Source organism: Moschus berezovskii, chromosome 15 (genome assembly GCF_049115385.1).
Source record: "Moschus berezovskii isolate FMDL1 chromosome 15, NW_MosBer_1.0, whole genome shotgun sequence".
Lineage (NCBI taxonomy): Eukaryota > Metazoa > Chordata > Mammalia > Artiodactyla > Moschidae > Moschus > Moschus berezovskii.
In genome coordinates this window covers 56,788,580-56,814,540 of record NC_142474.1, presented here as the reverse complement: position 1 = coordinate 56,814,540, position 25,961 = coordinate 56,788,580, and the positions used below count along the sequence as shown (strand labels likewise).

At 43.6% G+C, this 25,961-nt stretch overlaps 1 protein-coding gene and 1 long non-coding RNA gene across 4 annotated transcripts in view; one reads left to right on the top strand and one right to left on the bottom strand.

Annotated features, from left to right (window-relative positions):
* Positions 1 to 1,352: 1,352 nt before the first annotated feature.
* SEPHS1 (selenophosphate synthetase 1) overlaps positions 1,353 to 25,961 on the bottom strand; it is a 24,952-nt gene continuing 343 nt past the window's right edge. Inside the window, exons 1-9 of one of the 3 annotated variants that reach the window (XM_055428659.2) lie at positions 25,230 to 25,549; positions 23,071 to 23,340; positions 18,236 to 18,339; positions 15,585 to 15,692; positions 14,806 to 14,960; positions 13,262 to 13,352; positions 11,161 to 11,260; positions 4,719 to 4,931; positions 1,353 to 3,234 (exon numbers count right to left, since the gene is read on the bottom strand). In XM_055428659.2, coding sequence (XP_055284634.1) covers positions 3,020 to 3,234; positions 4,719 to 4,931; positions 11,161 to 11,260; positions 13,262 to 13,352; positions 14,806 to 14,960; positions 15,585 to 15,692; positions 18,236 to 18,339; positions 23,071 to 23,263 — 1,179 coding nt within the window. In that variant the 5' untranslated portion in view covers positions 23,264 to 23,340; positions 25,230 to 25,549 and the 3' untranslated portion in view covers positions 1,353 to 3,019. Of the gene's footprint in view, positions 3,235 to 4,718; positions 4,932 to 11,160; positions 11,261 to 13,261; positions 13,353 to 14,805; positions 14,961 to 15,584; positions 15,693 to 18,235; positions 18,340 to 23,070; positions 23,341 to 23,535; positions 24,850 to 25,229; positions 25,550 to 25,961 lie in introns of those variants that run through there. The other 2 variants (XM_088844119.1, XM_055428649.2) reach the window with 2 other exon arrangements.
* The window catches only part of LOC148775447 (uncharacterized), a 19,634-nt gene continuing 18,816 nt past the window's right edge, over positions 25,144 to 25,961 (top strand). The window contains exon 1 of the long non-coding RNA XR_016039182.1: positions 25,144 to 25,187. This is a non-coding gene — a long non-coding RNA (uncharacterized LOC148775447). The remainder of the gene's footprint in view (positions 25,188 to 25,961) is intronic.

Here is a 25,961-nt window from a genome sequence, read left to right as displayed (position 1 = left end):
GTGCCCAGAGCTCAGCAGCAGCTGGTAGAGGAATCATCCTACTGGCTGCCCCATTTGGCAGGGCCACATAAGCAATTTCTTGTTAATTTATTTGAAAAGTACTGTGTTTGAGCTAACACTTGCCTGGGACAGGAGTGAGCTCTAGCAGACTGCCCTGGAGGGTTATGTAAATAGCTACAATATTTGAAAAATCCCCAAATCTGATTAGCTTGGGCATGGAAGAACAGAGGTTTTTCAACATTTTAAGGATTAGTGTTCCACAGAACTGAAGTGAGTGAACTGGACAATTAGAAATAACTTCAATATTTCTATTTCAAGGTCCGAGTATCCTGTAGTCATACAATGGGATATAACATCAGGGTTAACGTGAATGGGGATATTTCTATCACTAAATATGACAGGAAATTAGGTCCAGGGTACATAAAGTGAAACGAAACCAGCTGCACAATATATCTAATATATGTCAAATTTTAAAAAGCTCCATTACCCGTTTGGTACTTCTCTTAGATTTATCTCCATTATTTCATACTCTGGAAGTTCTTTTTCATTTCTTCCCACGAAGATTTAATGGGCTTATTATATGCAGTCCTCCCAAACACAGACTCCCTCTAAAGGCAACAGGACTAGAAAGACCATCAGAACCCACTGAAAACATCAACTGCATATTCAGAATTGGACATCAAATATTTAAGGACCATGAAACACAGAACTCGACTCACCTAATGTGGCTAACCCACAGCAGGTGGCAGAATTGGATTCAATCAATTCTTGAATGTGTCTGGAAACTTGTCAACTCCCCATCTTACCAATTATTTCATTGAAGGCCTGTAAATCCACCCACTCCCATTCTTTCCACACAGACTTAACCAGAGGCAAAATGGTATTTCTATGTTCCACCTTTAAGACCAGGGCTTTGTGGGTTTTACTGGTGGACCCTGGCATGTGTGGCCCGGCCAAACAGGGGCTTATTTAAGGATTCCCTTAGTCTCACACCCCAAAAATTCTGTTTTTGTCAGCCTGCGTTGGAGCCCAGTAATTTGACTCTGACAAGCATCCCCAGGTGATTTCTAATGCAGGTGTGATCTGGACCCACTCTCTAAGAAACACTCCTATAAAGCCCAGTTATTCCTCCTCAGTTACACAGGCCTCTAAATACCCAGCATTTCCTCTTCATAAAACATCAATCTTCCCAATCATTTCCTCAGAGCATCATTCGATTAGCTCACTTTCTCGGCAGACCTGCCACCAAGGAAATCATCAGCATTCAAGACACAATCAACTCTGAAAGTAGTTCAGATTTAGCCATCATACCGAACCTTAAAGGGGAAAAAAAAAAAAGGCTCAACAGTATGTTCATCTCACTCAGAGGATTCCAACACATTTTATTTTGCAGACCACCAGTTTGCAGCTTCTGAGGACCGACACGGTTATCAGTCCCTAACCAACGTCCAGTTAATTCAGTTCTGCTGCAGCCCCTTGGTCCTACACACTGAAGTTAATGGCTTGAGTTCCAGTAACATATGCGAAGAGGCTGCGCTTTGGCTCCTGAAGGACGTGTCCAAGGTAGAGCCTCTTCCAGGACTTTGCTCCCACGTGGTGGTTTCCTTTGGCAAGAAGTTGAGCCATTCTCGACTTTGGTGCCTGTAGGCAGGAAGCGCTCAGAAGCGGGCGGTGGGACATGCAGGGACAGTGTGACACGTGAGGAGAGGAGCCTCTCCTACAGGTTCAGTAGGTGAAAATAAAAGGAAGCCTCTGTTTTTAAGGAACACGGATAAACACCTTTTTAGATCACCTATTTGTTCTAGAACTACAAAATTTAATTCAAGAAAATATAGGTCCCGTGAAAGACTTAAAAGTTTTATAAAACTAAAATCTAGTTTTCCCCCAATAAATTGTATTTTAGCCAAAACCCTCTTGATGCTTCTAAAATAATACTAAACGGGGCATCTGATTATACAAGAGCAATAAAAAAAATTAAATATTTATTTGAATAACAAGTTGAAGTTCGAGCTGCATGGTTGGCCAATGCAGGTTTTCACACAGATCACAGGAAGCGTGCACGGGAAAGTACTGGCGCAAAGGACAAAATAATGCTAAGAATCAGGCTAAACAGCTGGATTTTAAGGAAACAAAAGGTCTGAAATCACTATACAAAATATAAAATGTATTAAACACGACTATCCACAGAACAGTCTTTATTATTGATTATATTTAAAAATTATTTGTGTAGTTAATTATATGCTGACTTGTAAATGAGTATTATACATGAACCCCTTTTCAGAGGCAATTCCTTGCTGTGCTATTGAACATCTAATTACATTGCAAAAAGTGTCCTTTTTTGCTATCAATAAAGAAAACAGTTAATGATACTACTGCAAGTATTAGGAAGGCTACAAAAAAAAGAAAGAACATTTCTTTTTTGTCTTCAAAGTGCTTTCCATGCAGTTAAGCACTTGCCTGGTTTAGCTGAATGCACCCCTGGGTCAAAGAGATGCTCTTGAATTAGAAGACTAGAAGGATTCATGCAACCCTCTTGCTACTGGGACACAACTGTGTCACTCCCTCACCAAGCCTGTCTTTCCAGAACACCACCAGAAACCATTCCAGACACTTCAAAAAGGATCAGGCTGATAATGATAAATATACATAAAATGAAAAGACACAAACTGCTATGACACTACAACAGGTAATGTCTGTGCTACGTGAAAGCACCTTTAAAAAGAGCCTACTCGGCGAGAGATAAGTGTCTAAAGATTCAAAATGAATCAACAGTATTGGATAACAATATAATTCTCAACTCAGAAGCTGCCTCAAGATTAGGTGCATCTTCAGTTAATGTAACGGGAAAAAAAGGCAATGGATTTTATTTGATTAATTGCATCCACTCAAACCGACCTAAGGTCACCAGATGTGTAGACACAATGAGATTTTTCGTTGTTGTTTATAGTCTTTAATTGAAATGATGATAAAGGAAATAGAGCTATTTAAAAACAAAACCACACAGCTGCCTTGGCCTAGATTACGAGGTGGCACCGGGTGTGGGGTTCACATTCTGGGTGGCCACCTGCGGTGCAACCTCAATGATCCGGGGCTTGTCTATGATCCTGGCTGTGCGGTTACCCTTCTCCACGATCCCAATAATCCATGCTTGGTGGCCTTCACCATACTTGGGGGACTTGATCTCTGCGCAGAATCGAGCTGCTTGCTCACGCGGTAGACAGATCAGGAGGCCGCCTGGCAAAAGGGAAAAGGAGAAAAAAGGAGCGCCGTTAGCAGTGATGCTGCTGTCTTCCCAGAAGAGGTCTGCACTGCCTACGTCTATTCCAGACTGAGCTGTGGAGTCGCTAAGTGATTCCCTGCTTAACTCCGACTATATTTCAAAACACATACAACAACAAACTTTTAAGTCATGAAAACACCCTCCGTGTGAATCATCTGATGCTGTGTAGGAGTGAAGTGTCTGAGGCGCAGTAATGTATGTGGTGCCAATCTTTCCCAGGCAACACTGAAGGATTAACAAAAGAGAGCTTTTCATTTTCAATCTGATTCTCTACATGGAGTCCTCAGTTTACCAAAAAAGGTTTTTCATGTCTTTTTTTTAAATTTAAAAACTAAGGCCATAAAAGTGTGTGTGCCTCAACGTATTTAGGTTGTCACTGGTTCTGTCATTAACTTCAAAACAGAAAAATACAAAATATATGAAAATAAATCTTCACTGGTACCCGAGTAGCTAGGCCAGAATAATTTCATGTATTTGTAAGTAGAAGAAACACAATTGGGAAAAAAATATATATGACCTTTTACAAAAAATGAGAAACTTCTCATTTTTTAATAGAGACAGACTGCATTAGTTGGGAATATTCATTAGTTTATTCACACTGATTCCACACCTACCAGGCAGCAGGTGCTGTTCTACCAATAGTTCAGCTACCCTCTTGGAGCATACTTCAAGGAAGTGGATTTCCTAATTCTGAGGTCAATAAGTGGCAGGGTCCTCTCTATGGCTGAGAGGCCCACCTGAGACGACCCCCCATCCCTGCCCCCAGGGCTGGTGCATAGGTGGGGCTTCGTGGTCTTAGCCTCTAGGGGTCAGAATTTCTTATGACCAGGCCCACCTCAGATTGTCTACCTAGGGGTTCAGTCTAGGCATGGGTACTTTACTTAATTCCCAGATGTGTCAACTCTTTTACCAGGACAGGGAAACAGTTCTTGAGTTATAGAGGAAGTATAACAGAAGTAAGAGAAACTAGGGGAGGAAAGGAGGGCGGGGGATGGAACTGAAAGGATGAAACAGAGTCCACGTAAAGAAAAAAAAAGGGAACAAAAAGAAAAATGGTAATTTGGAGATATCATATACTATTTCATTCTTAAAACACTAACTTTAGACTTTTGCAAGGAAAAAATATAGTCTCTCAATGTATCTTATGGATACATTGGCTATTTCTTGAGTTTCCAATGGAAACTGAGTGATGACCTATTTTCCCCATATCCTCCCTTCTTTCCATCCCATCACCAAACAAACACTGGACTGAAAGCTACGCGGCTCATCACAGGAAGAATGGCATGAGACACCGTGGCAGATGGCAGCAGGCTGAAGATGCTCCCAGCCAAGACCTCACACCTTGGGGCCCTGCTCCTGGACCTGGCTTCCTCCTCCTCGGGGAGGTCCCACTGGCCTCACTAGCGTTAAACCCTGACCCGGGCCAGGGCCCTGGTACCTGACGTCTCTGGGCAGGTCCCGTGCATGAGCCCAAACATGTTTCCGCAGGCCTTGCTCACAGCTGCCATCTTGGCCAGGACAGGAAGGTTGTGAATCACAAAGGATACCTCGTTCCGCTGCTGTTTGGCCAGGTTCTGTGCGTGGCCCAGAATCCCGAAGCCCGTGATGTCAGTAGCCGCATGGGCGTTGAACGTGTGCATGAGTCCTGCCGCTGCCAGAGGAAAGAGAAGCCTTTGTCATCTGGTGTCGTGAACAAAGACTCCTAGAAAACACCCCTCCTCCACTCAAAATCTTACAGATGCTTTGGTCTCAAAACTGCTAATTCATCAGGAAGACAGCATACAGGAATGATGAAAGCTGGATTTTAAAGATGAGTAAAACCTGGAGTGAAATTCTGAAAGTTGGTTTTGTAGTTCATTTTGAATCACTCACAACAGCAGCTTCAACCGACAGTAAAGCCCTAGTAAACTGAAATATCTGTAGAGGAACTGCTACCTCAACAAATGATAAACCTGTCATACTCTCCTAAAATCAAAGAACAAGACCTTTTAAGACTGTCTGATCTAAATTCAAGGTACAGTCCTGATATCTGAAAGGTTAATCTTTCATTTTTTAATTAAAAAAATTAATACATTTTATTTTTTAGAATAGTCTTAGGTTTACAGAAAATTTAGCAGAAAGCTGCCATACTGTTCCTGCCCCAAGCTGTCTCTCCTACAGTAACAGCCAACATCAGTGTGCAGCCTTGACAGGTCAGTACTCACGTGGTACTCTTAACTCCCGTTCACAGTTTACACTGGGGTTCACTCTTGATGTCTATGCGTGCGGCAGATGTATGAGCTCATGTATCCAGTCATTAGAGTATCATACAGAGTATTTTCACTTCCCTGGAAATCCCAAGTTCCACCTTTTCCCCCATTCCTCCAAACCCTGATCTTTCAACTTTCTCCATCACTTTGCCTTTTCCATAAGGTCAGAGTTGGAATTATACAGTATTTGATTTTTTTGAATTGATATCTTTCACTCAGTTATGTGTCCTTAAGGCTTCTCCATGCTGTGATAGCTCACTTCTCTTAATTTATATAAATATAAATTTATATATTTACCAACTACTTCCAAGTTTTGGCAATTTTGAATAAACCTACGACAAACATCCATGTGCAGGTTTTTGGGTGGATAGCAGCTTTCAATTCATTTGGGCAAATACCAAGGCACACAACTGCTAGATCATATTAGTAGATTTAGTTTTGTATGAAACTGCCAAACTATCTTCCAAAGCAGCTGTACCATTTTGCATTCCCATCAGCAATGGGTTGCTCCACAAACTCACCAGCATTTGGTATTGACTTTAGCTATTCTAGTAGATGTGTAATTCCCTAATGACATATGATTGGAGCATCTTTTCATATAATTATTTGCCATCAGTATATCGTCTTTGGTGAGGTGTCTGTTCAGCTCTTCCCCCCAACCCCCGTTTTTTAATTGGATTTTCTTATTGTTGGGTCTCAGGAGTTCTTTGCAAGTTCTGGATGCCAGTCTTCTGTCACGTGCTTTGTAAAGATTTTCTTCCAGTCTGTGGCTTGTCTTTTCATCCTCAGTCTCTTCTATAGAGAAGTTTTTTTATATTAAGTCCAACTTGTCCATTTTTCCTTTTATGGATTTGTGCTTCTGGTGTTATCTCAGTAGCGATTACCAAACCCACGATCACCCAAGTTTTCTCCTATGTCATCTTCTAGGAGTTTAGCAGGCTTGCATTTTACATTTAGGTCTACAATCCATTTTGAGTTTATTTTTATGATGGGTTTAAGACCTGTGTCCAGATTCGTTTTTTTTCAAGAACCATTTGTCTAATTTTTCAAGAACCATTTGTTTAATAGGTTTATCCTTTGCTCATTTGTCAAAAATCAGTTCAACTATACTTATGTGAGCCCATTTCTCAGCTTTCTAATTCTATTCCATTGATCTCTCTTTTTCAACCAACAACACACTATCTTGATGTCTGCAGTTTTATATGAAGTATTGAAGTCAGGAGCTGTCTGTCAGTCCTCCAACCTTAACACTATTTTGGCTGTTCTGGGTCCATTGCTTTTCCATATAAACTTCAGAATCAGTTTGCTGATACTCACAAAATAACTTGCTAGAACGGCAATTGGGATTGCATTATACCTATAGTTGGGAAGAACTGACATCTTGACAATACTGAGTTCTATCCATGTGCATGGAATACCTCCATTTATTTACATCTTTAATTTGTTTCATCAGTTTTATAGTTTTCCTCTTACAGAACTTGGACATGTTTTTAGAGTCACATTTATGTATTTAATTTGGGGGGGGAGTAACTGAATTGCTAATTTTTAAAATCTAAATGTCTTTCTCATGAAATGAAATATGCTCTATGTTTACAGAAGTGCTCTGAGGTAAATGCTTTCTTTTTTTTGGCTGCACTAGGCCTTCGTTGCTGCACTCAGGCTTCTCACTGCAGTGGCTTCTCTTGTTGCAGAGCACAGACTCTAGGGCGTGTGGGCTTCAGCAGTTGTAGGCATGCAGGCTTAGTTGCTCCATGGCATGAGGAATCTTCCAGGACTGGGGACTGGACCTGTGTCCCCTGCATTGGCAGGCGAATTCTTATCCACTATACCACTAGGAAAGATCTGCTTTTTGATATACATTTTCTGTCTTTGGTCTTCCCTAGTGGCTCAGAAAGTAAAGAATCCACCTGCAATGCAGGAGACCTGGGTTCGATCCCTGGGTCAGGAAGATCCCCTGGAGAAGGGAATGGCTACCCCCTCCAGTATTCTTGGCTGGGAAATCCCACAGACAGAGGAGCATAGTGGGAGGCAGTCCACAGGGTCCCAAAGAATCGGACATAACTTAGTGACTAAGCACAAGTTCATAAAACCTCTCTTTTATCTTTCCTTAGACCAGAATCTTTTACTTAGGTATATACTCAACAACACATGCTGAAAGCAGAATTGACCCTATTCTGGTTTACAGTGCTAGCTAAGCAACACTGAGGACAGCCCATGCATTTAACACACCTACACCTGGCACAGTGGGACAGCCAAGGACATTTAACAAAGCCATGACCTACACTTCAGCTCTTCCCGATGCTGTCCAAGACAAGCTCTGAGGACCAGAGCAGCCAAGAGGCACACTGAATCCTACAGTCAGTGTGTGTCAGGCACTCAGTCGTGTCTGACTCTTTGTGACCCCATGGACTGGAGCCCGCCAGGCTCCTCTATCCATGGAATTCTCCAGGCAAGAATGCCGGAGTGGGTAGCCATTCCCTTCTCCTGGGGATCTTACTGACCCAGGGATCGATCCCAGGTCTCTTGCATTGCAGGCAGATTTTTTTACAGCCTGAGCCACTAGGGAAAAGGGATTCTACTTCTAAGGTATCGGTCACCACTTCTCTTATATGGGAATGACTGTTGCTAATTTTTATTATAAACATTTCAGTGAAACACAAAAGCAGAGAGAAGAGCACACCACAACGAATTCCCACGTACCTAACAGTACTCAGCCTCAAGCGTTACCACCCATCTGCTGGGGTCTCATCTTTTCCTGCCTGCTTTGTTGGGGGGTGTGAGAGGTGATACGGAAACTTTAAAGCCAACCCCAGTCATATCCCTTCAGCTATCAGTATTTCTGTGTGTGCCTCTAAAGATAAAAAACTCGTAATACAGCCACAGTATCATTATCATACCAACAAAATGAACACTACACTGGATTGCCCTCTCTGAAACTTCAAAACAGTTCCCTCTCAGTGTCATTTATTTGTGGGAACTGAACCACTTTTTCCTAAAGCATCTCCTCCATTCTGGATTTGGGGATCTTCTCCGATGCGCGCATGTTCTACCATCTTCCCTATTTCCTGTACTGGTGTTTAGGACCAAGGCTCGAAGAGACTCAGGTTCATTTTTTTCTGGCAAGAATCCTTCATGGGAGAAGGTGGGTAATATCATCAACACGAACCTTTCACCAAAAGCTTTTAGCAGCCACTGATGTTTGGTGTTGAGGTTCATTTAATCAAGGGGACAGCAAAAATGGAAACTCTGTAATCAACCATTCTTCCTGTATTTATCAGATGCGATTTCGATAAAGCATTTTTTAGAAAATTCGGTTTCCCTGAAATTCACCCCATACAAGACAGTTTTTAAGAGGATGACCACTTTTATTTCAGAACAACTTGGTGACCCAGGTGACCAAAAAGTTTTAATCATCATTTGTTTAAACACTTGATACGGTCACTCTGGTCTTTGATATTCAAACTGTACCCTCCACCCCCATGAAGTGGGAGCCCCTTGAAGCTGAGGGGGTGTGACACCACCCTCACTTCCAGGCACAGGAAATCAAGCTTATCTTCCGTACTTCCTGTCCCAGAGCTGGAACCTGCCATTTCCCCAGGGAGTCCTGGTACTTTTTAGTGGCAATCAGTAACTTTCCGACCAGGGGCAATAAGATTTCACCCTTCACTGCTTCTAGGTCTTTTCGACAGGTTCAGAAATAAACATTTTCAGAGAAAAAAAATAATCCTGAGTTCACACTGATAATTCAAAATTAAAGATGACAGTTTTTAATTAATTTAGCATCTCTGATCTTATTTCTCTCTAAAGTCTTTGTTCCTAACTACATCCGCTTATTTATCTCAATACACGACATTCTCACAAACACAAACCCACTGACAACAATGAAGTATTTTTGTGGATTTTTGTCTTACGGATGTACCCAGAAAATACCAGGCTCAAAGAGATTTGAAATAATTCTTCTTCATGTGGTTTTGCCACTAGCATAGACGTATGTTGGACAACCTTAAAAAATCTGGTTTGGATTCATAAAATACGCTCCTTTCATTTAATTTTTAAGTATATAAAACTACAAAAACATTTGTTTCCAAGTTGAACTTATGAAAGCTTCCTCCCTGTTCTCTTGTATATGTAATAATTTTTGTTAATGATTTATTTTTCCACTGTTTTTGAAAGTATAAAATACATATTATTACTTCATACTTATTTATGAACACACAAAACGTAGCATACTACATATATGCTCTGTCCTTTGCTTTTTTTCCACTGGCCATATCCTACAGATAGCTTCCTGGTAATAAAGCTCTCTCATTCCTTTCATAGGGCATAGTACTCCACTGTGCATGGAGACTAAATAATCCCAGTCAGTCACCTAGTGATGGACCTTTGGACTGCACCCTTCTTTTGCAATTATAAATAGTGCTTCAACAAATCGTGTTGTACACATGTCATTTCATATTTTTGCCACTATAGCTTTGGGATAGACTCACGGAAGTGGGAATTCTGGGTCAAAATAAATGGACACTTAATTTTGCGTGTACACCAAACACGCCTCCATAAGTGTTCTGCTATATCCCTATCAAGAACATCTAAAACTTAAGGACAGAGGAATCTTAAATGCACAACTATAAGTAAACTAATAACCTATATGAGTAAAAATAAATCCACTACACATCACTATTAAACTACTTAATTTGAAGGACAAAAAAAAAAGGCTTCTTAAACATGGCATAGTAAAAGAAGTAGGAAAGAAAAACCTTGGTTGTAAGTGATGAGAATATCAGAGAACATACAATTCAACTTAATTTGGAATAGAGCCAAAGAAATACTCTTGGAATGCAGGAAAAAAATTACAGAGAAATTTGATCTCAAAATAAATTGTTCAAAAGTAGGCAAAAGGAAAATTAGTTACAGCATATTGCTCTGATACAACAAAAATCATGTGTATTAGAATTATATAAAATGGAAAAAAAATTTAGTAATATTAAATGAATAAAAGCAAATTCCAGGGACTTTCCTGCTGGTCCAGTGGGTAAGACTATGCAATTCCACTGCAGGGGGCATGGGTTTGATCCCTCCCTGGTTGGGGAACTAAGATCTAGCATGCTGCTCCATGACCTGCACCGCCAAATTCCAAATACAAGTAAAATGTATGCTAACCATTAGTTTACAACATCAACGATAAGATAAAAAGTAAACTACCAACCAACCAAACATCGATAAAAATCTTAGAAAAATACATAAAAGTATTAACAGAAGTTATTTTGGGGTGGTGGGACTATGAACAATGTTTTTCCTTTCCTTTTTATATTTTCTAAAAACTTTCCTATAATAAGCATATGATTAATTTTCCTCTAAGGCAAATCACATTTACCCCGTGCTTATGTCAAGAACACGCAACATGTCTGGATTCCCACCAGGGTTCTAGGCACCAACAGAAGGGGTTGTGCAGTCACTGGCCAAACCTGGCTGATGGCCAGTTCCTCCAGCTAAGATTGTTTTTTAAAAACAATGTTAAAAGAGTCATGAGGAGAAAAAAAAAAAAATCAGTGCAACTGAGACTGTGGCCCACAAAGCTTGAAATAGCTCCCTTCCTGCGTCTCAGAAAGCTTGCTGACCCTAGCCCGGCCATACCTGTCCTGTTGAGCCTAGCCATGTTCATCATCGCCTCCTGGTACGCCAGTTCCACATCCTCCTGGGTGACCACTAGCTTGATTTTATTCCACTTCTCAGGCTGATGACAGGAACACAGATGAGGGAGAAAAGAAAAAATGTGATCAATCTTTGTTTCTAACCACTGAAAGAGCCTATTTTTTCCTTAGTCATCTTGAGGAGTTTTACTTATCTAATTCTGCACACAAAATTAATTTTTCTAACTCCCCACTCCCCCAACCCCCATGATTATTATTTTTGGTGTCCACTAGACGTATCATCTGGAGAATCCCAGGGACGGGGGAGCCTGGTGGGCTTCTGTCTATGGGGTTGCACAGAGTCGGACACGACTGAAGTGACTTAGCAGCTGCAGCAGCAGACGTATCATTATGGCATCTTCTCTGCTCTCAGCTGCACCTCTGCAGTCCAACACTGCAGTTTACTGGAGACGTGAAACCAGCAGCATAGTTGTGAATGTCCTCAGGTTCTCCTCTTCATCTCCCCTTGTAAGGTGATGGCTCACAATTTTCATGTTTTTCGTGTAACTGTGTTAATATTCTTACTGACTCTCCCTGAATTCTGGGATCAAGTCCTCTTGAGGGACAAATGAATGGGAAAGAACTTCAACTTAGCATTGGCTCTGATGACGTTGAGAGTGCCACACAGCACATCCTCTGAAACGCCACTGTCTTCCCTCTGATAGTCAAAGAGCCTAGCATCACGATGCTGGGTTCATGACATCCAGCCATGGTCCATTAATGGCCAGCATTCATGAATTCACTCATTTTTAGCAACACTCAATAATCTACCACCCAACGGAAATCTATCTCTGTGCACCTCCCTTATTCCCTGCCCCTCAGCTCTCCCCGAGAGGCAATGACGATTCTGAACTTTATACTTGTTATTTCCCTGCCTTTTGAAAAGCAGTATCTTCATACATACAGATGCCCAACAATACTCTGGGTGCTTCTGGCCTTTATGAAAGGGTATCACACTGTTACTTAGTCTTAGAAACTTGTTCTTCAGTTCTGAGCATCTTTAAGAAATTGGTAAAAAGCAAAGTCTTGTGGTCTGATTCACAAGTGATTATACTAGATGGGAATTGTCCCCATCATTGCTGAATGAGAAGGGAAAAATATCTAAAGCATATGGCATCCTTAGAGATTCTCTCTGCTGTTTGTCAAGCTAAGATCTATCTGGTTGATGAGTAACGTAAAATTACTCTTTTTCAACTGTTTCTCAGGACTAGTGGTTTCAGACGTCAATTGTAGAAATTGAAAGCACTGAGATATGTGAGAATATACCACAATCATTCATTTTTCAGTTGCTACAGCAATGAAGAAAGTCTTAAAGGAAGAATGATTGATCACAGTGCAGTAGAAAAGTGTCTCAGGATAAATACCTTTATATTCTAGATGTTTTCTCCATGAGATGATTATTTATCAAAATGTTCTGATTTACTAATTAGCTTAAAAAGATAAAACAAGCAACCAGAAATGACCAAAAAACTCATGACTAGAATAATTTACATTGTCAATAAGCCTGGCCTTATTTATACCTCAAATATCAAACTTTGCACACACTCTCTTATGTATTAATTTTCGGTGATAAGATATAGCCAGCTGAGCAACTAATGAACAGATAACTTGACTGTTTCCCAAATTCTCTTCATGGAGTACTTCTGAACCTTGAGCAGGGGTTTACCTACTTTAAGCACTCAATACATGAAACTTGGATTTAATAAAAGAACAGGGACAACTCCCAGGATTTCTGTAAGGTCTAGATTGACACTGTACTCTCTGGTACGACAACTAGAAGAGTGCATTAAAAAAAAAAAATTTTTTTTTAAATATTTATGTATTTATTTGCCTGGCCAGTTCTTAGTTGCAGTACATGAGATCTTTAGTTGAAGCATGCAGCATGTCTAGTTGGGGCATGTGGGATCTAGTTCCCTGACCAGGAATCGAACCCAGGGCCCCCTACACTGGGAGCATGGAGTCTTAGCCACGGGACCACCAGGGAAGTCCCCAAGAGCTCATTTTAGAAGACACACTGCTGACACCGGAAGGTGAAGGTCACTTACAATATCCAGCCACTGGTGCACGGCCACAGCCACTTGCGTCCCCAAAGGTTTTGTCAGTACAAGCACGTCACCCGGCACTGCATTATCTGGCCTGAAGAAGAGAACACTGGCAGTTTCTCATCAAATTAACCAAGGAGATAAGTTCATCATCGGTTAAACAGAAGAAAGAAAAGGCTAGTAAAACCACATGTGTGCTTGCAGTCACTTACTCATATTTAAGCCAACTACTGCCATGTATTGATAGCAGAGCTTTACCATTTACTACTGGGACGACTGATGAACATTAAATGACAAGTGAAGCGGCCACGACTTCAACGCTCAGGACGATGACTTACTAGTTTCCCCAAAACGCAAACTGCTGAGACTTCAAAGACATCATCAGGCCCTGATTCAGTCATGCCCTGTACTTTTCAACACAGACCCACCAGGGTTCTGAGGCAACAAGACTTCTGAAACAAACACTGTTCTTTCTTTTCTACAATCCCTTATATAGCAGAGATGCAGGTGGGATTTCTCAGGCTGTTCGATTATGGGTCTAACGCTTTGGTAATTTTAGCATCAGTGTGTCAAATTCAGAGTTATGACCAGTAAGTTTCCTTGGTACACAGGATCCTTGGTTGGGCCCTGTCTTAAAGACAGAAGGCAAATACCAAAAAAAAAAAAAAAAGGCACCCCTAAAAACAGAAAGACTGCCCATGAAAAGATGCTCTTAGCATTAGCCATCAGGGAGATGCAAATCAAAACCCACTGAGGTGTCATCTCACACCCACTGAGACAGCTATTATCAAAAAAGATAGTAAACAAGTGGGTGATGCTGCTATAAACATTCAAGTACAAGTTTTCTGTGTGGACATACATTCCAATTCCCAGGGGCAGATATCTAAGAATTATTGGGGCATGTGCTGACTACTGAACCTGAGGGACAAAAGCAGCTGCACCATTTTACATTCCCCACAGCCAAGGACAAAGTCTGTGATGTCGCCACATCCTCACCAAGACTTGTTTACTCTCTTTTTGATACCTATGTCCACACAGAAAACTTGCACATGAACGTTCATAGCAGCATCACTCACAACAGGTGGAAATAACCCAGAGGCCTGTGACCGATGAATGGATGAACACACTGTGGTCTGTCCATACAATGGAGCGTTTGTTATTCAGCCATAAACAGGAATGAAGTACCAACACACGTGCAACATGATGAACCCTGAAAACATGCTAAGTGAAAGAAGTCGGACAAAACATCACTTGTTGCATGGTTCCATTTATATAAAATGTCCACAACAGGCAAATCCATTGAGACAGGGAGTAGATTTGTGGATTTCAGGGAGTGGGGGAGGAGGGAGCTGGGAGTGGCTGCTATGAATACAAGGTTTCTTTTTGAGGAGATGAAAATGTTCTGGAATTGGACAGTGGTGATGGTTATATAAGTCTGTGAATACTAAAAACCAATAAATTGTATACTTTAAAAAACTGAATTTTATATTATGTGAAATTTTTGGAAGGGAACCAGGGCAGGTGACATGAAACAAAAAACGACTTACATGATAAACTCGTTGGGCTGGCAGACAGTCGTAGCCACACCTCCTAAAACAATCCAGGGGTTTAGCACTGTTTGGCCGCCCGTTACAGACGTTCCTGCCTCCTCTGCTGCATCTTTAAAACCCTGTATAATTAGGGGCATCACTTTATCCCTTTCCTAGGGTTTAAAAGGAAAATTAAAAGTCACATCATTCAGCTGAAAACCTGGAAAAGAAAGTCTATACACTTACAGCTATGAAAAGATCATAAACCAGAAAAGATCATAAAACCAGAGTTTCCAGAAGGGGCAGGGAGTAACAGAAAGAGATAGGAACAGCTCACTCTGTAGCCCTTTTATCACAAGTTGGAAGAGGCTGCAGGTTACCATGTGAATGGAGCTTGCACAAGAGAAGTGAACTCTGGAAATGGGCTGGGTGTTCAGGGCTGCCTGCATCTGAATGGGCTCTCTACACGGTCCTCAACCACCCAAGACCAGCTCACATGCACCCCCCTCCTCATCTGTCCCAGATGGCTGTGTCCAAGCAAAAGCCCAAGAGCACCTCATGGGGACAGACAAGGGTCTACTGAATGCTCAATTCTATGTGCAGGGCGAACTATGGCACGGGGTGGGGGTGAAACCAATTACCTGTCAAAAATAATCTAAACAGGAATTCACCTCTGGGTCAAAGAACAGGTCAGGCAGTGAGGCCACAGATGAGCAGTGGGACACCCCGACCCCACCACTGTCCATGTCACCATCCAGTCAGTGACCCACACCCTGGGCTGGAAGGCTCCTACTCACCCTGTCGGTCATTTTATTACTGACTCCAAGGAGCATCAGCATGTTGTCACACTCCGTGACCCCCATGGCGTAGAGGTCACTGAGGACGTTGGCACAGGCTATCCTGCCCTGGAAGAGAAGGAGATGTGAGCGGGGACCCCATGGGACTTTCCGGGGTGGACACAGAGAGCTGGGCTGCCCAGAGGCACCCGGGAGGGGACTTTCCAGGACATGGGCCTCAGCGGCTGTGCTTCACACACTTGCTGCCTTTCCTCCATCACAGAACCAAGCTCAGATGTTCCTGCCACCACCACTCCTCCATGCAGCACAGAGCATTTCCATGTTCTTCGCCATTCTAAAACATCAGGAGAAACCTGCCATTTATTTAGGTGCAGAACCCCAGAGCAGAGAGATGGTGGAGAGAAGTGGGCGTGGTACAGATGGCTACAGAGGAGCCAGAGTGGAAATGCTGGGAAACAACCGTCTTAAAGAAAATGTGGAAACAGTCACTTATTCTGAACAGATTCTTAAAAAGGGCCAACTTTTATTGGTTAGAGAAGATGGGTTTTATGTACTTGGAGAAATTTTTGGACTCCTTTCCAAAGTTGTATGAGATAAACGGGAAAATCACCTTGGTTAAAAAAAAAAGAAGAAATGAATACCACCTAACCCTGAAACCAGATTGTTTTCCAAAGAAAAAGGGAGGCATTTCCCAGTAAATTATATAGTTTTATTGAGAAACTTTGAACTGGCACTCAATAGAAATGTGGTAATAAAAACATTCAGAAAACGAAGATAATGGCATCTGGTCCCATCACTTCATGGGAAATAGATGGGGAAACACTGGAAACAGTGTCAGACTTTATTTTTTTGGGCTCCAAAATCACTGCAGATGATGATTGCAGCCATGAAATTAAAAGACGCTTACTCCTTGGAAGGAAAGTTATGACCAACCTACATAGCATATTAAAAAGCAGAGACATTACTTTGCCAACCAAGGTCTGTCTAGTCAAGGCTATGGTTTTTCCCGTGGTCATGTATGGATGTGAGAGTTGGACTGTGAAGAAAGCTGAGCGCCGAAGAATTGATGCTTTTGAACTGTGGTGCTGGAGAAGACTCCTGAGAGTCCCTTGGACTGCAAGGAAATCCAACCAGTCCATTCTAAAGTGAGATCAATCCTGGGTGATTGATTGGAAGGACTGATGCTAAAGCTGAAACTCCAATACTTTGGCTACCTCATGCGATGAGTTGACTCACTGGAAAAGAGTCTGATGCTAGGGGGGATTGGGGGTAGGAGGAGACGGGGACGACAGAGAATGAGATGGCTGGATGGCATCACCGACTCGATGGACATGAGTTTGAGTGAACTCCAGGAGTTGGTGATGGACAGGGAGGCCTGGCGTGCTGTGGTTCATGGGGTCGCAGAGAGTCGGACACGACTAAGCGACTGAACTGAACTGAACTGAATAAAAGATTTTCTACTGCGGACAGAGATTGACAAAATTTTTTAAAGTTGCCTTTCTCTAAACAGGAAAGGACAAAATGACAAACTTTTCTTCTGACATAAGGGTAATCAAACTGCAAGTTACTATCACTTCCAGTGGCCATTTCATTGCTCATTTATCACTACATTGTCTTACAACTTCTGGGCAGGTTGGCAGGGAGCTGGATCACCTCCTGAGACTCACGAGGCAACAGGGGAAGTGTGGTCAGCACGCCGGGAGGTGCCAACCACAGGTCAGAGGTGTGCTGCCCCTTCTGTGCTAGGCTCTCAGGTCCTTCAGAGAGATGCTGGCAGAGGATGCATTCTGGTTCCAACCACCTGGGCCCCCAGTCAGGTATGCACACCCCAGGGGCATGGTGTGAATAAGCTCACTGCTTTACAGGAGAGACAGCTGGGTGTGTGGGCAGGAAACAGGTATCTGGGAGCCCATGTGCTTGTCCTGGGACCTGAGTGGTGAACACTCCCTCCTCGCCTCGTTCCCAGTGCCCTTAGCACCAAGAGGGGCCTTTGACACTTCCTATGGATAGGATGTTCCCAATCTCTTCATCGGCTCCTCCCAGCTGCCAGGGTGCAAGAAAGGGTCCAGCTGGGTAGATGGAGGGGCTGCTGGCAGCAACCCAACAATAAGCAGGTGCGGGTATCTGAGCAGAGCGTGATCAGCAGGGAGACCTATGGGCTACCCTATGGAATAAGACACGGTGAGAGGAGTGACCAGAATCAGGGTCAATGGTCAAGTTCATTGTGATGAGATGCTAACCTATTTCTGGACAGAGACATGCAGGATCTGTCCTATTACAGAGGATAGTGAAACACAGGAAAGTGGAGTTTACAAATGTCAAAGAAAAACATGGACAAGGAAACAAAAGGAGAAAACTAGAAACACATCATTCCATAGACACACTGAACAGGTGCTCTGGCAGAGAGACATGCGCAGGCATGAGAGCAGCAGGGGAAGCCCCACATCCGCCCTGCCTGCCTCACACACGGTACCAAGAGTGAGCAAGGGAGCAACCAAGTCAGACCCACAATGGCGGAGTCACAGTGGGAAGAATAACAACAATTTGTACAGAACAGAAACAAAAAACCCACACATGCCCGTACAAAACCCAGCCACCACTCCAAACCCAGCGAGTAAGCAGTTCCAGATGTTACGTCGGGTCAAACTCACCATCATGTAAGGGTCATCGACGATGGGATAGATGTAATCTGTGGTTTGAACCAAGGAAAGGCCGCCGTGCCTCAGAGGAATGACGCAGGTGTCCATCCCGATGCCTACAAAGACGGGAGTCACCATCATCCAGAAGTCAACAAGAAGAGTGGGGTCCCTTTGTACCTTCCGTGTTCTAACAGGAGGGGTTTTGCACAAGACTCTTATGGAACACTGCTTACTGCCAACGAAGCAATGTGTTTCCTATCAAGAAGTATAACTGAAATAAATGTGAAACAGAACCAGCTTAAGATAGCAAACGAGAAGACAATTTGTTGGTCATGAAGAGTCAACTTCAACAGGGTACAATTTTGAGACTCTCATGATACCTTGAAGAGAAATTTTCCTTTCTTTTACTGTTACCATGTGATTGGCACCACAGAGAATTTCCGTAAAGATGAGAACAGCACAGATGGAACTTGGGTTGTTTCCTCCATAGTTAGCCAAGAGTACATCTTTGGGCATCATTCTGTTTTTCCAACAGAAAACCTGTAAACTATTTTACACATATAAGATGCTATTCTACATTTTAGTAAAAAAATGACCCACAAAGGAAAAAGGACAAAGCTAGAGCAAGTGTTCATCTACTCCAGTCAAGCATGCACACAAGCACACGGTGCCCACCGGATCTTACAACTGATGGACTACTTAGAAATAATTCCCTTTTCCTGAAATTGGTTTAGAAACAGTCAAGCCTAGTTACTGTAGGTCATATTTCTTTAAAAAAAAAAAAAAAATCACTTGCAATGCAAACACTGCAAGTTTAGACTGGCTTCCCGCCTGAATGTAGTGCTTTCCCAACACATCTCTCAAGGGGACACCCCCTGGCCCTTAGGAAGCATTTTGACTTTGCAACACAATGGGCAAAGGACAAATCAGGAGGAAGTACAAAAGGAAGCAGGTAGATTCACCCAGAATCGCAAATGAAACAAGCATAAATCACACCCGAATCCCACAGACAGGACTACCTGTGAGCTTTCACAATTGCCCCCGCAGACAGGCTGGGTCCCAGGGGCAGTCTGTCAAGGTCTGATCCATTATTACTAACACAGAAATAAAATCAAGTTTAGTAAAACATTACTCTGTGATGGCAGGCTGATTTTTTCATTACCACACTAGATGGCAAAGCAGAAACTCCTGGTGGAAGATCCAGCTGGGGGATGGAGGATTCTGTTTCCGAATGGCAAGCCTCCCAAGTCTGGGGCCACGGCACACTCACCACCAGCGATCAGAGAGTGCATGGCAGTTCACCTCATTCAGTGCACGTGCGCAGAAAGGCCCACTAATGATACTCTGCGGCGCGCAAGCGGAAACAGGGCAAGAACCACGATTAAACTCACACGACTCTCCTGAAACTGATCACTCCAACAACCGGGTATTCCAAATACATTACTATTCACTTTGGAAAAGAGGGAAGGTTGTTTCCATAGAAACTATAGGACTATCGAAAGAGACACTAAACAAAGAGTTGCTGAAAGTTAGCTTTAACTATTTCCCAACATGGGAATCTTAAACTTGAATTCAATCTTCCTGACTTGTAGAACTGTTAATTTCTCTCTCTATCCAGCATCAGAGTGTGTGAACCATGACTCCTGAGCACACTCCCGGGGCTGACAAGAAGCTCCCATCACCCACGTGTCCTCTCTCCACGAGGACACCACTGCATGCCCAGGAGGGTCTAGCGCTGTCCACATGGGAACTGCCAGCCACACACGGTAAGATACGGCAATTCCAGAGTGACACGCGCTGCAAGTGTAAAACACACACTCAGTTTTAAACACTTGCCCTGAGAAAAACCTCAGCTAGCATCTTGTTAGCAGTGTTTTATATTAATTATGTACCAAAATGACATTTTTATATCTTAAGTTAAACGATAGTAGAATTAAATTCACCTGATATATTTTAAAAAACTATTTACTTATATGGCTGTGCTGGGCCTTAACTTTAGCAATCAGGATCTCCCGTCACAAATGTGAAGGCTTAGTTGTGGCATGTGGAATCTAATTCCTCAATCAGGGATTGAACCCAGGCTTCCTGCGTTAGGAGCAAGAAGTTTTAGCTACTGGACCACCAGGGAAGTCCGATTCTTTTTTTTTTTAAATGGAACTACCTGTACTAGAAAAATTTAAATGACACAGGGGGCTCATCTCATCTTTCTTTGGGACAGCACTAGTCTGTAGTGACTGGTTTACAAATCCCCTATCAAATTTCAAGAAAGGAAGACAGAGAGGGTGAGCCTAGGATAGGCCATGGGCTTTGAAAACCAATATATCAAGTATGAGAGAACAGGACAGAGGCACAGCACAGGTGGAAATAAAGGAAGATGCCAGAGTGGAGGAAGCCTCAAATACAGAGCAGGGTGTGCTTCATCAGTGGCTGAAGGGGAATTCTAGAAGGTTTCAGCAAGACTGAAACCATACAGCAAAAAAATTAAATAAATAAAGAAATAACCTAAATCATCATACTACCTCCATAGCCAGCAGCCGTCAACATGTGACAAAGCTTATATGTCAGCAACAGATGTACCAAGTGTTTTTTTTTTTTAATAATTTTTTAAAAATTAATTTATTTGGCTGAGCTGGGTCTTAGTTGCCACACATGGGCTCCAGTCCCCTAAGCAGGGATCAAACCTGGGCAGTCTTAGCCACTGAACCACCACGGAAGTCCCACGTGTACCAACCTCCAAGACATACTTTATCATAACAGTTCGTCAGAATACAATAAACGTGTATCTTTAACAACTGTTATGGCTTATCCTTAGAATGCCGAAAGTATAACACTTTTAGAAAATTAAAAACATGTCAACAGACTTATGTTTATACATACATACATTATACATAAAAACATGTATGTATTACATATGTATGTATTACATATGTGGGTACAGATACGGTGCACATACATACACAGATAATTTCTGATACTCAGAACAGTTGCAAACCACAGGTATTATTAGCCCTTATTACAGATGGGGAAACTGAGGCTCAGGAGGGTTAAGAAGAGTGTACAGAGTAACACTCTCTTTTTCCTGGCTGTTCCCTTGCTGTCACTGCTGAGTTACAGCTGATGCAGCTCCTTTCCCCACAAACATGTCTGGACTGAAAAATCAGATGACAAGTAGTATGGTAAGCAGAGGAATGGAAAATGTGGATTTCAAGTTCTGACCCCCACCAAGTGACAGGAAACAGACTACCCAGCTTTCCTGAGCACCACAGGGCTGCTGGAAGGACCAACTGCCTGAGTGCTCAATAAGTCAACGAGGGCAGTTACAGAGGGGAATTACTGCTTTATCCATAGTTGTTGTTTTTTAAAAAAGTTTAATTATTTATTTGGTTGTGTTGGGTCTTAACTGCGGCACTGAGAATCTTCATTGCATCATGCAGGATCTTTTGCTGCAGTGCACAGACTCTCTAGCTGCGGTACATGGACTCCAGAGCTCATGGGCTTCAGCGCTTGTGGCACATGGGCTCAAGAGTGCACCAGCTCAGTGGCTGCAGGCTTAGTTGATCCGAGGCACGTGGGATCATAGGTCCCCCACCAGAGACTGAACCTTTGTCCCCTGCATTGCAAGGGGGATTCTTAACCACTGGACCATCAGGGAAGTCCCATCCATGAGGTTTTTACTGTATTTGTTGTTGCCCAAAGTTATCTAACGATTTTCTCAGTATGTTCTCATTCTTTGACAAGTAAGCTGACATCCACTGCACCTCATTCACATGTTATTTTTCCACACTGAGACATTAGCTGGATGAGGTCGGTTTTCTTTTTCTATAATTTATTTGGCTACATCAGGCCTTAGTTGTGGCATATGGGATCTAGTTCCCTGACCAGGGACTGAACATGGGCTCCTTGCATTGGAAGCTCGAAGTCTTAGCCAAGGATCACCAGGGAATTCCCAAAGGCAGTTTTCTAACTGAGCTCCTTGGAGCCCTTACAGGCCCTGAGAGTACAGGAAGTGAATTTTCCTCTCTCCCACCCAAAGCAACTCTGCTTTATACAATCAGGAAAGAAAAGAGTACCCTGGGTTCAAAACCAATGTTATGAGACAGAGTGTGATCATATACAGGCAAAAAGAAATGCAATTAAAACCTTATGCAGGAAAACCGATCAAGTCACACACTATAACTACAAAACATCCACAAGTGCCTAGAATATACAACCAACACTCAAAAGGCAAAGTGATCACAAGTCTTGCATCACATACTGAACAAAGCACACACAGAAGCTAACAGACATCCCAGTAGCTAAGACTTTCTCTCTGAGCTAAATGTTTGGGGAAGGGTAAACCACTAAGGACATCAGGAACTGGGTCAAGGAAACACAGCTCTCAAGTCCAGTGGGGTCAAATACAGACCCAGTCCAGTGTTCCTGCCTTCTGTGTCTGGAACACTTTTCTTCTCCCTCCTCCCACAGGAGCTTTTCTAGTGATGCCTACTGCTGAGGAGCCCCGAGTTCCCCCCATCCCAGTCACTGCTCTCCCAGTCCTATACAAGGATGCAGAACCACTATCTTTTCTAATCTGACTGAATAAAAAATACCTATACTGTTAACAGTTGTCTCAATCGTATAGAGTTTAAAAATGGTTAGAGCACATTTCTTGATGCTTTTCAAGTAGTTCCTCCAAATATGTTATAAAGTAAGTTACCATTGCTTTGCTCTGAATCCTTCTTGCAGAAAAAAAAAATTTTTTTTAAAGGCAACATGGGAAAAGAGAACTCTAGTTTTTGACTCACTGACAATAATGCATCCAAGATGCTCTACTTGGGAAATATGAAAGAAAACAGTGGTTCACATACCAAGTCTTGGCATAACTGCTCCAAGAAACTGCTCATCTTCTTGGAAGTGGTTCTCCTGTAAGGACTCCAGCAATTTCTGCAGGACATCTTGGGGCACTTTGCAGCCAGTCCCCTTCAGTTCAGTGAATCTGGTTAACCGGAAACTCTTGTCCAATTCATAACTTTCCGGGTTAAAGGACTCCCGTGCAGACATGGTTCTTGGGCCCACACACCTCACGGCCAGGCTCCTCCCCTCCCTCTCCTACGCAGCTGGTTTCTTTATAGATCCACCTGGGTAGCACCAAAACACAAAGACACCATTGAGTTCTCACCAGTACTTGCCAAGAATCAAGTGAATACATGACAGTGAAAAGTAAACATGAAATGGGCTGAAATCACCAAGACCATAGGAAAACAGCCATCTGGGGCCAGAATGGTTTGACTCAGTGATGCATAAGCCTGGTAAGTCTTAAAAAGTAACTGTACCATTAGAGACACGTTCTGCGTCTGTTATAATTGTGGCTGCGAGGGGCAGCCAAGAAGACAGAACTATGGGCCAGCTGGCTTACAGGACACAGTGTCTTCTTGAGCAAAAAGTCCCAAACGTTCTTCTAGCTGGTGGCATTACAGGAAAACGAGTCCTTCACCTATCAACCAGGAAGTACAATGGTTTAGAAATGAGATGCCCTGGCTAAAGTGACTTTTCAGGAAGACCTTTTGCTATCTAAAAGAAAAATAAAATACCTAACAGGCATTTTTGGTGAAATGGAAGTTGATGGATATACATTTGATGAAATTCTTTATGATGCTAAATTCAATTTTAGAAAAACAGATTTTGATTCTAAGTCAGAAGTACACAAAACGACCCAAAACTAATAGGAAGCCTGTCTAAAGAACACAATTTGAAACCTGGAATGGCTGTTTTAACACAGCAAGGTTCATTTTCTACAACAGAGCAGTGGAAAGTTAGTTCTCTGATGTTTTAATTCAGTGCCATTTCCTAGAAAGCAAACGCTGCCCAACTAACTAGTAAACACACATCATTGACAAAGTATACTACTACTCCTTACTGTTTCATTGCAGATCTAAAGTGATAAACTGTACTAAATCACTAGCATTTATAGTTTGGGGTACCACTGGAAGTTTCTGGAACAAATCTTTCTAAGTTTGAAGCCTTGGGGCTAAATGAAAACCTTTCCTGCGCTCCCGGGGTTTATAAACTTCCAGACTGATGCTTTATTGGGCACAGAATAACAGAAACCCCAAGTTTTAAGGTCAGTTTCCCCTATAAAATTCATGATTAAGAACATAATTCCCATTTATAGAGTTTTCGATCCCTTGGGAAGCACATCACTCATTTAAAATAAATCTCACAAAGCCCGAGTTCAGGCAGTCATCCAAACTGTCTTTACAAAACCATGTCTGGGGTGAGCAATGATTTTGGTTTGAAACCTACAACTGTAAAGGAGTAAACCTTCCGACAGTCCAAGAAAACACCTGTGCAAAAGGAGTGCGCGAGGCTAATCAAGTTACAGACACGGGAATTCTGAAGCCATTTTACAGCTGGGAAAGTCCAACAGCACTTTGACTTGGAAGGGTTTGGAACAAAAACAACAGTCCCTTCCTCACCAAATGCCTCGCACTTAACACCGCCTCACTCCTACCAGGAGCAGAAAAAAAATCCAACTCACGAGGCATCCAGTTATTTTCCTACCTCCAATCCCTATCCAAAAATAAAGGCGGGGAGGGGAATCTGCAATTCAGGAGACTAGCTTCCTTTTAAGTCTTCCAAGATTTTTAACGGCAAAAAGTTTAAAACACCTTAAGCCCAGAAGGCACTCAGGAGTTTCAAAATTCCAAATAGAATGAGGGACGTAGATCACACACATCTCAATCCAAAAAAAAAAAAAATTCTTATTTTTTTTTTTTGGAGATGGGGGGGTGACCTGCAGAAAGGTGTAATTAATGGCGGGGGGGTTTGCATAATATGCAGTCCACTAGAACCCCAAAGCCGCCTGTTTACACCTTTAAAACAATGACATGAATATTTAAAGCGACGGTTAACCCTTTCTTTCCCAGCCACGTTTTAATTTTTTGAAACGAGGGCGCCAAGCGGGCCGCAGACCCGGGGGAGCGCGGTGAGTGGGGGCGGGAAAGAGGGCGGCCCCCCCGGTACCTACCTCCCCCAAGGTCCCCAAGCCCAGGAAACAAACAACGGGGAGAAGGCGGCGACGTGGGCGCAAGGGGCGCGCGCCCAGCGGGAAGCACACGTCGGGGCGGCGGAGGGCAGCGCTCGGGGACACCTTAAATCCCTGGCTGCCGCCTTTAAAGGCCACCCGGACCTGGATTCTTTGTGCGGCGCGGCCAGGAGAAGGCGGAGCGGGGCGGCCGACGGGGCCATGCCCGCCCGCCCGCTCTCTGTCCCGGCGGCAGCTGGAACCGCGCGGCCCAGGCCGCGGGAAGGGCGCGAGGCCCGCACGGCCCCACTAGCCGCGATGGGTCTTCGGGTTCGCGGGCCGGCCAGGCCGGGGCGCCCGGCGTCAGGAGGCGCCGGCGGGGCCGAAGAGAGGGCGCGCGCGGGCGCGGGGGGGAAGGCGGGGAGGGCCCGAAGGCGCCGCGCCCCGGGGACCGGGCTGGGCTCTCAAGCCGCGCGCGCGGGCCGCCGCCGCCGCACAAAAAATGTCGGCGGGCGAAAAAATTAACCCCTGCGTCGCCGCCGCCGCCCTCCCCCTCCACTCCTCCCCCGCCCTCTCCTCCCTCCCTCCTTCCCCGGCCCCGCGCGGCGGCCGCGGCGGCGGCGGCGGCGGCGCGGGCGGCGCTTCTTTTTTAAAGCGGCCCCACCAAGCCCTGGCTCGGCCCCTCTCCAGGCAGCGCTGCAGAGCGCCGGTCGTGCACGGCTCCCGGCGCGCCCG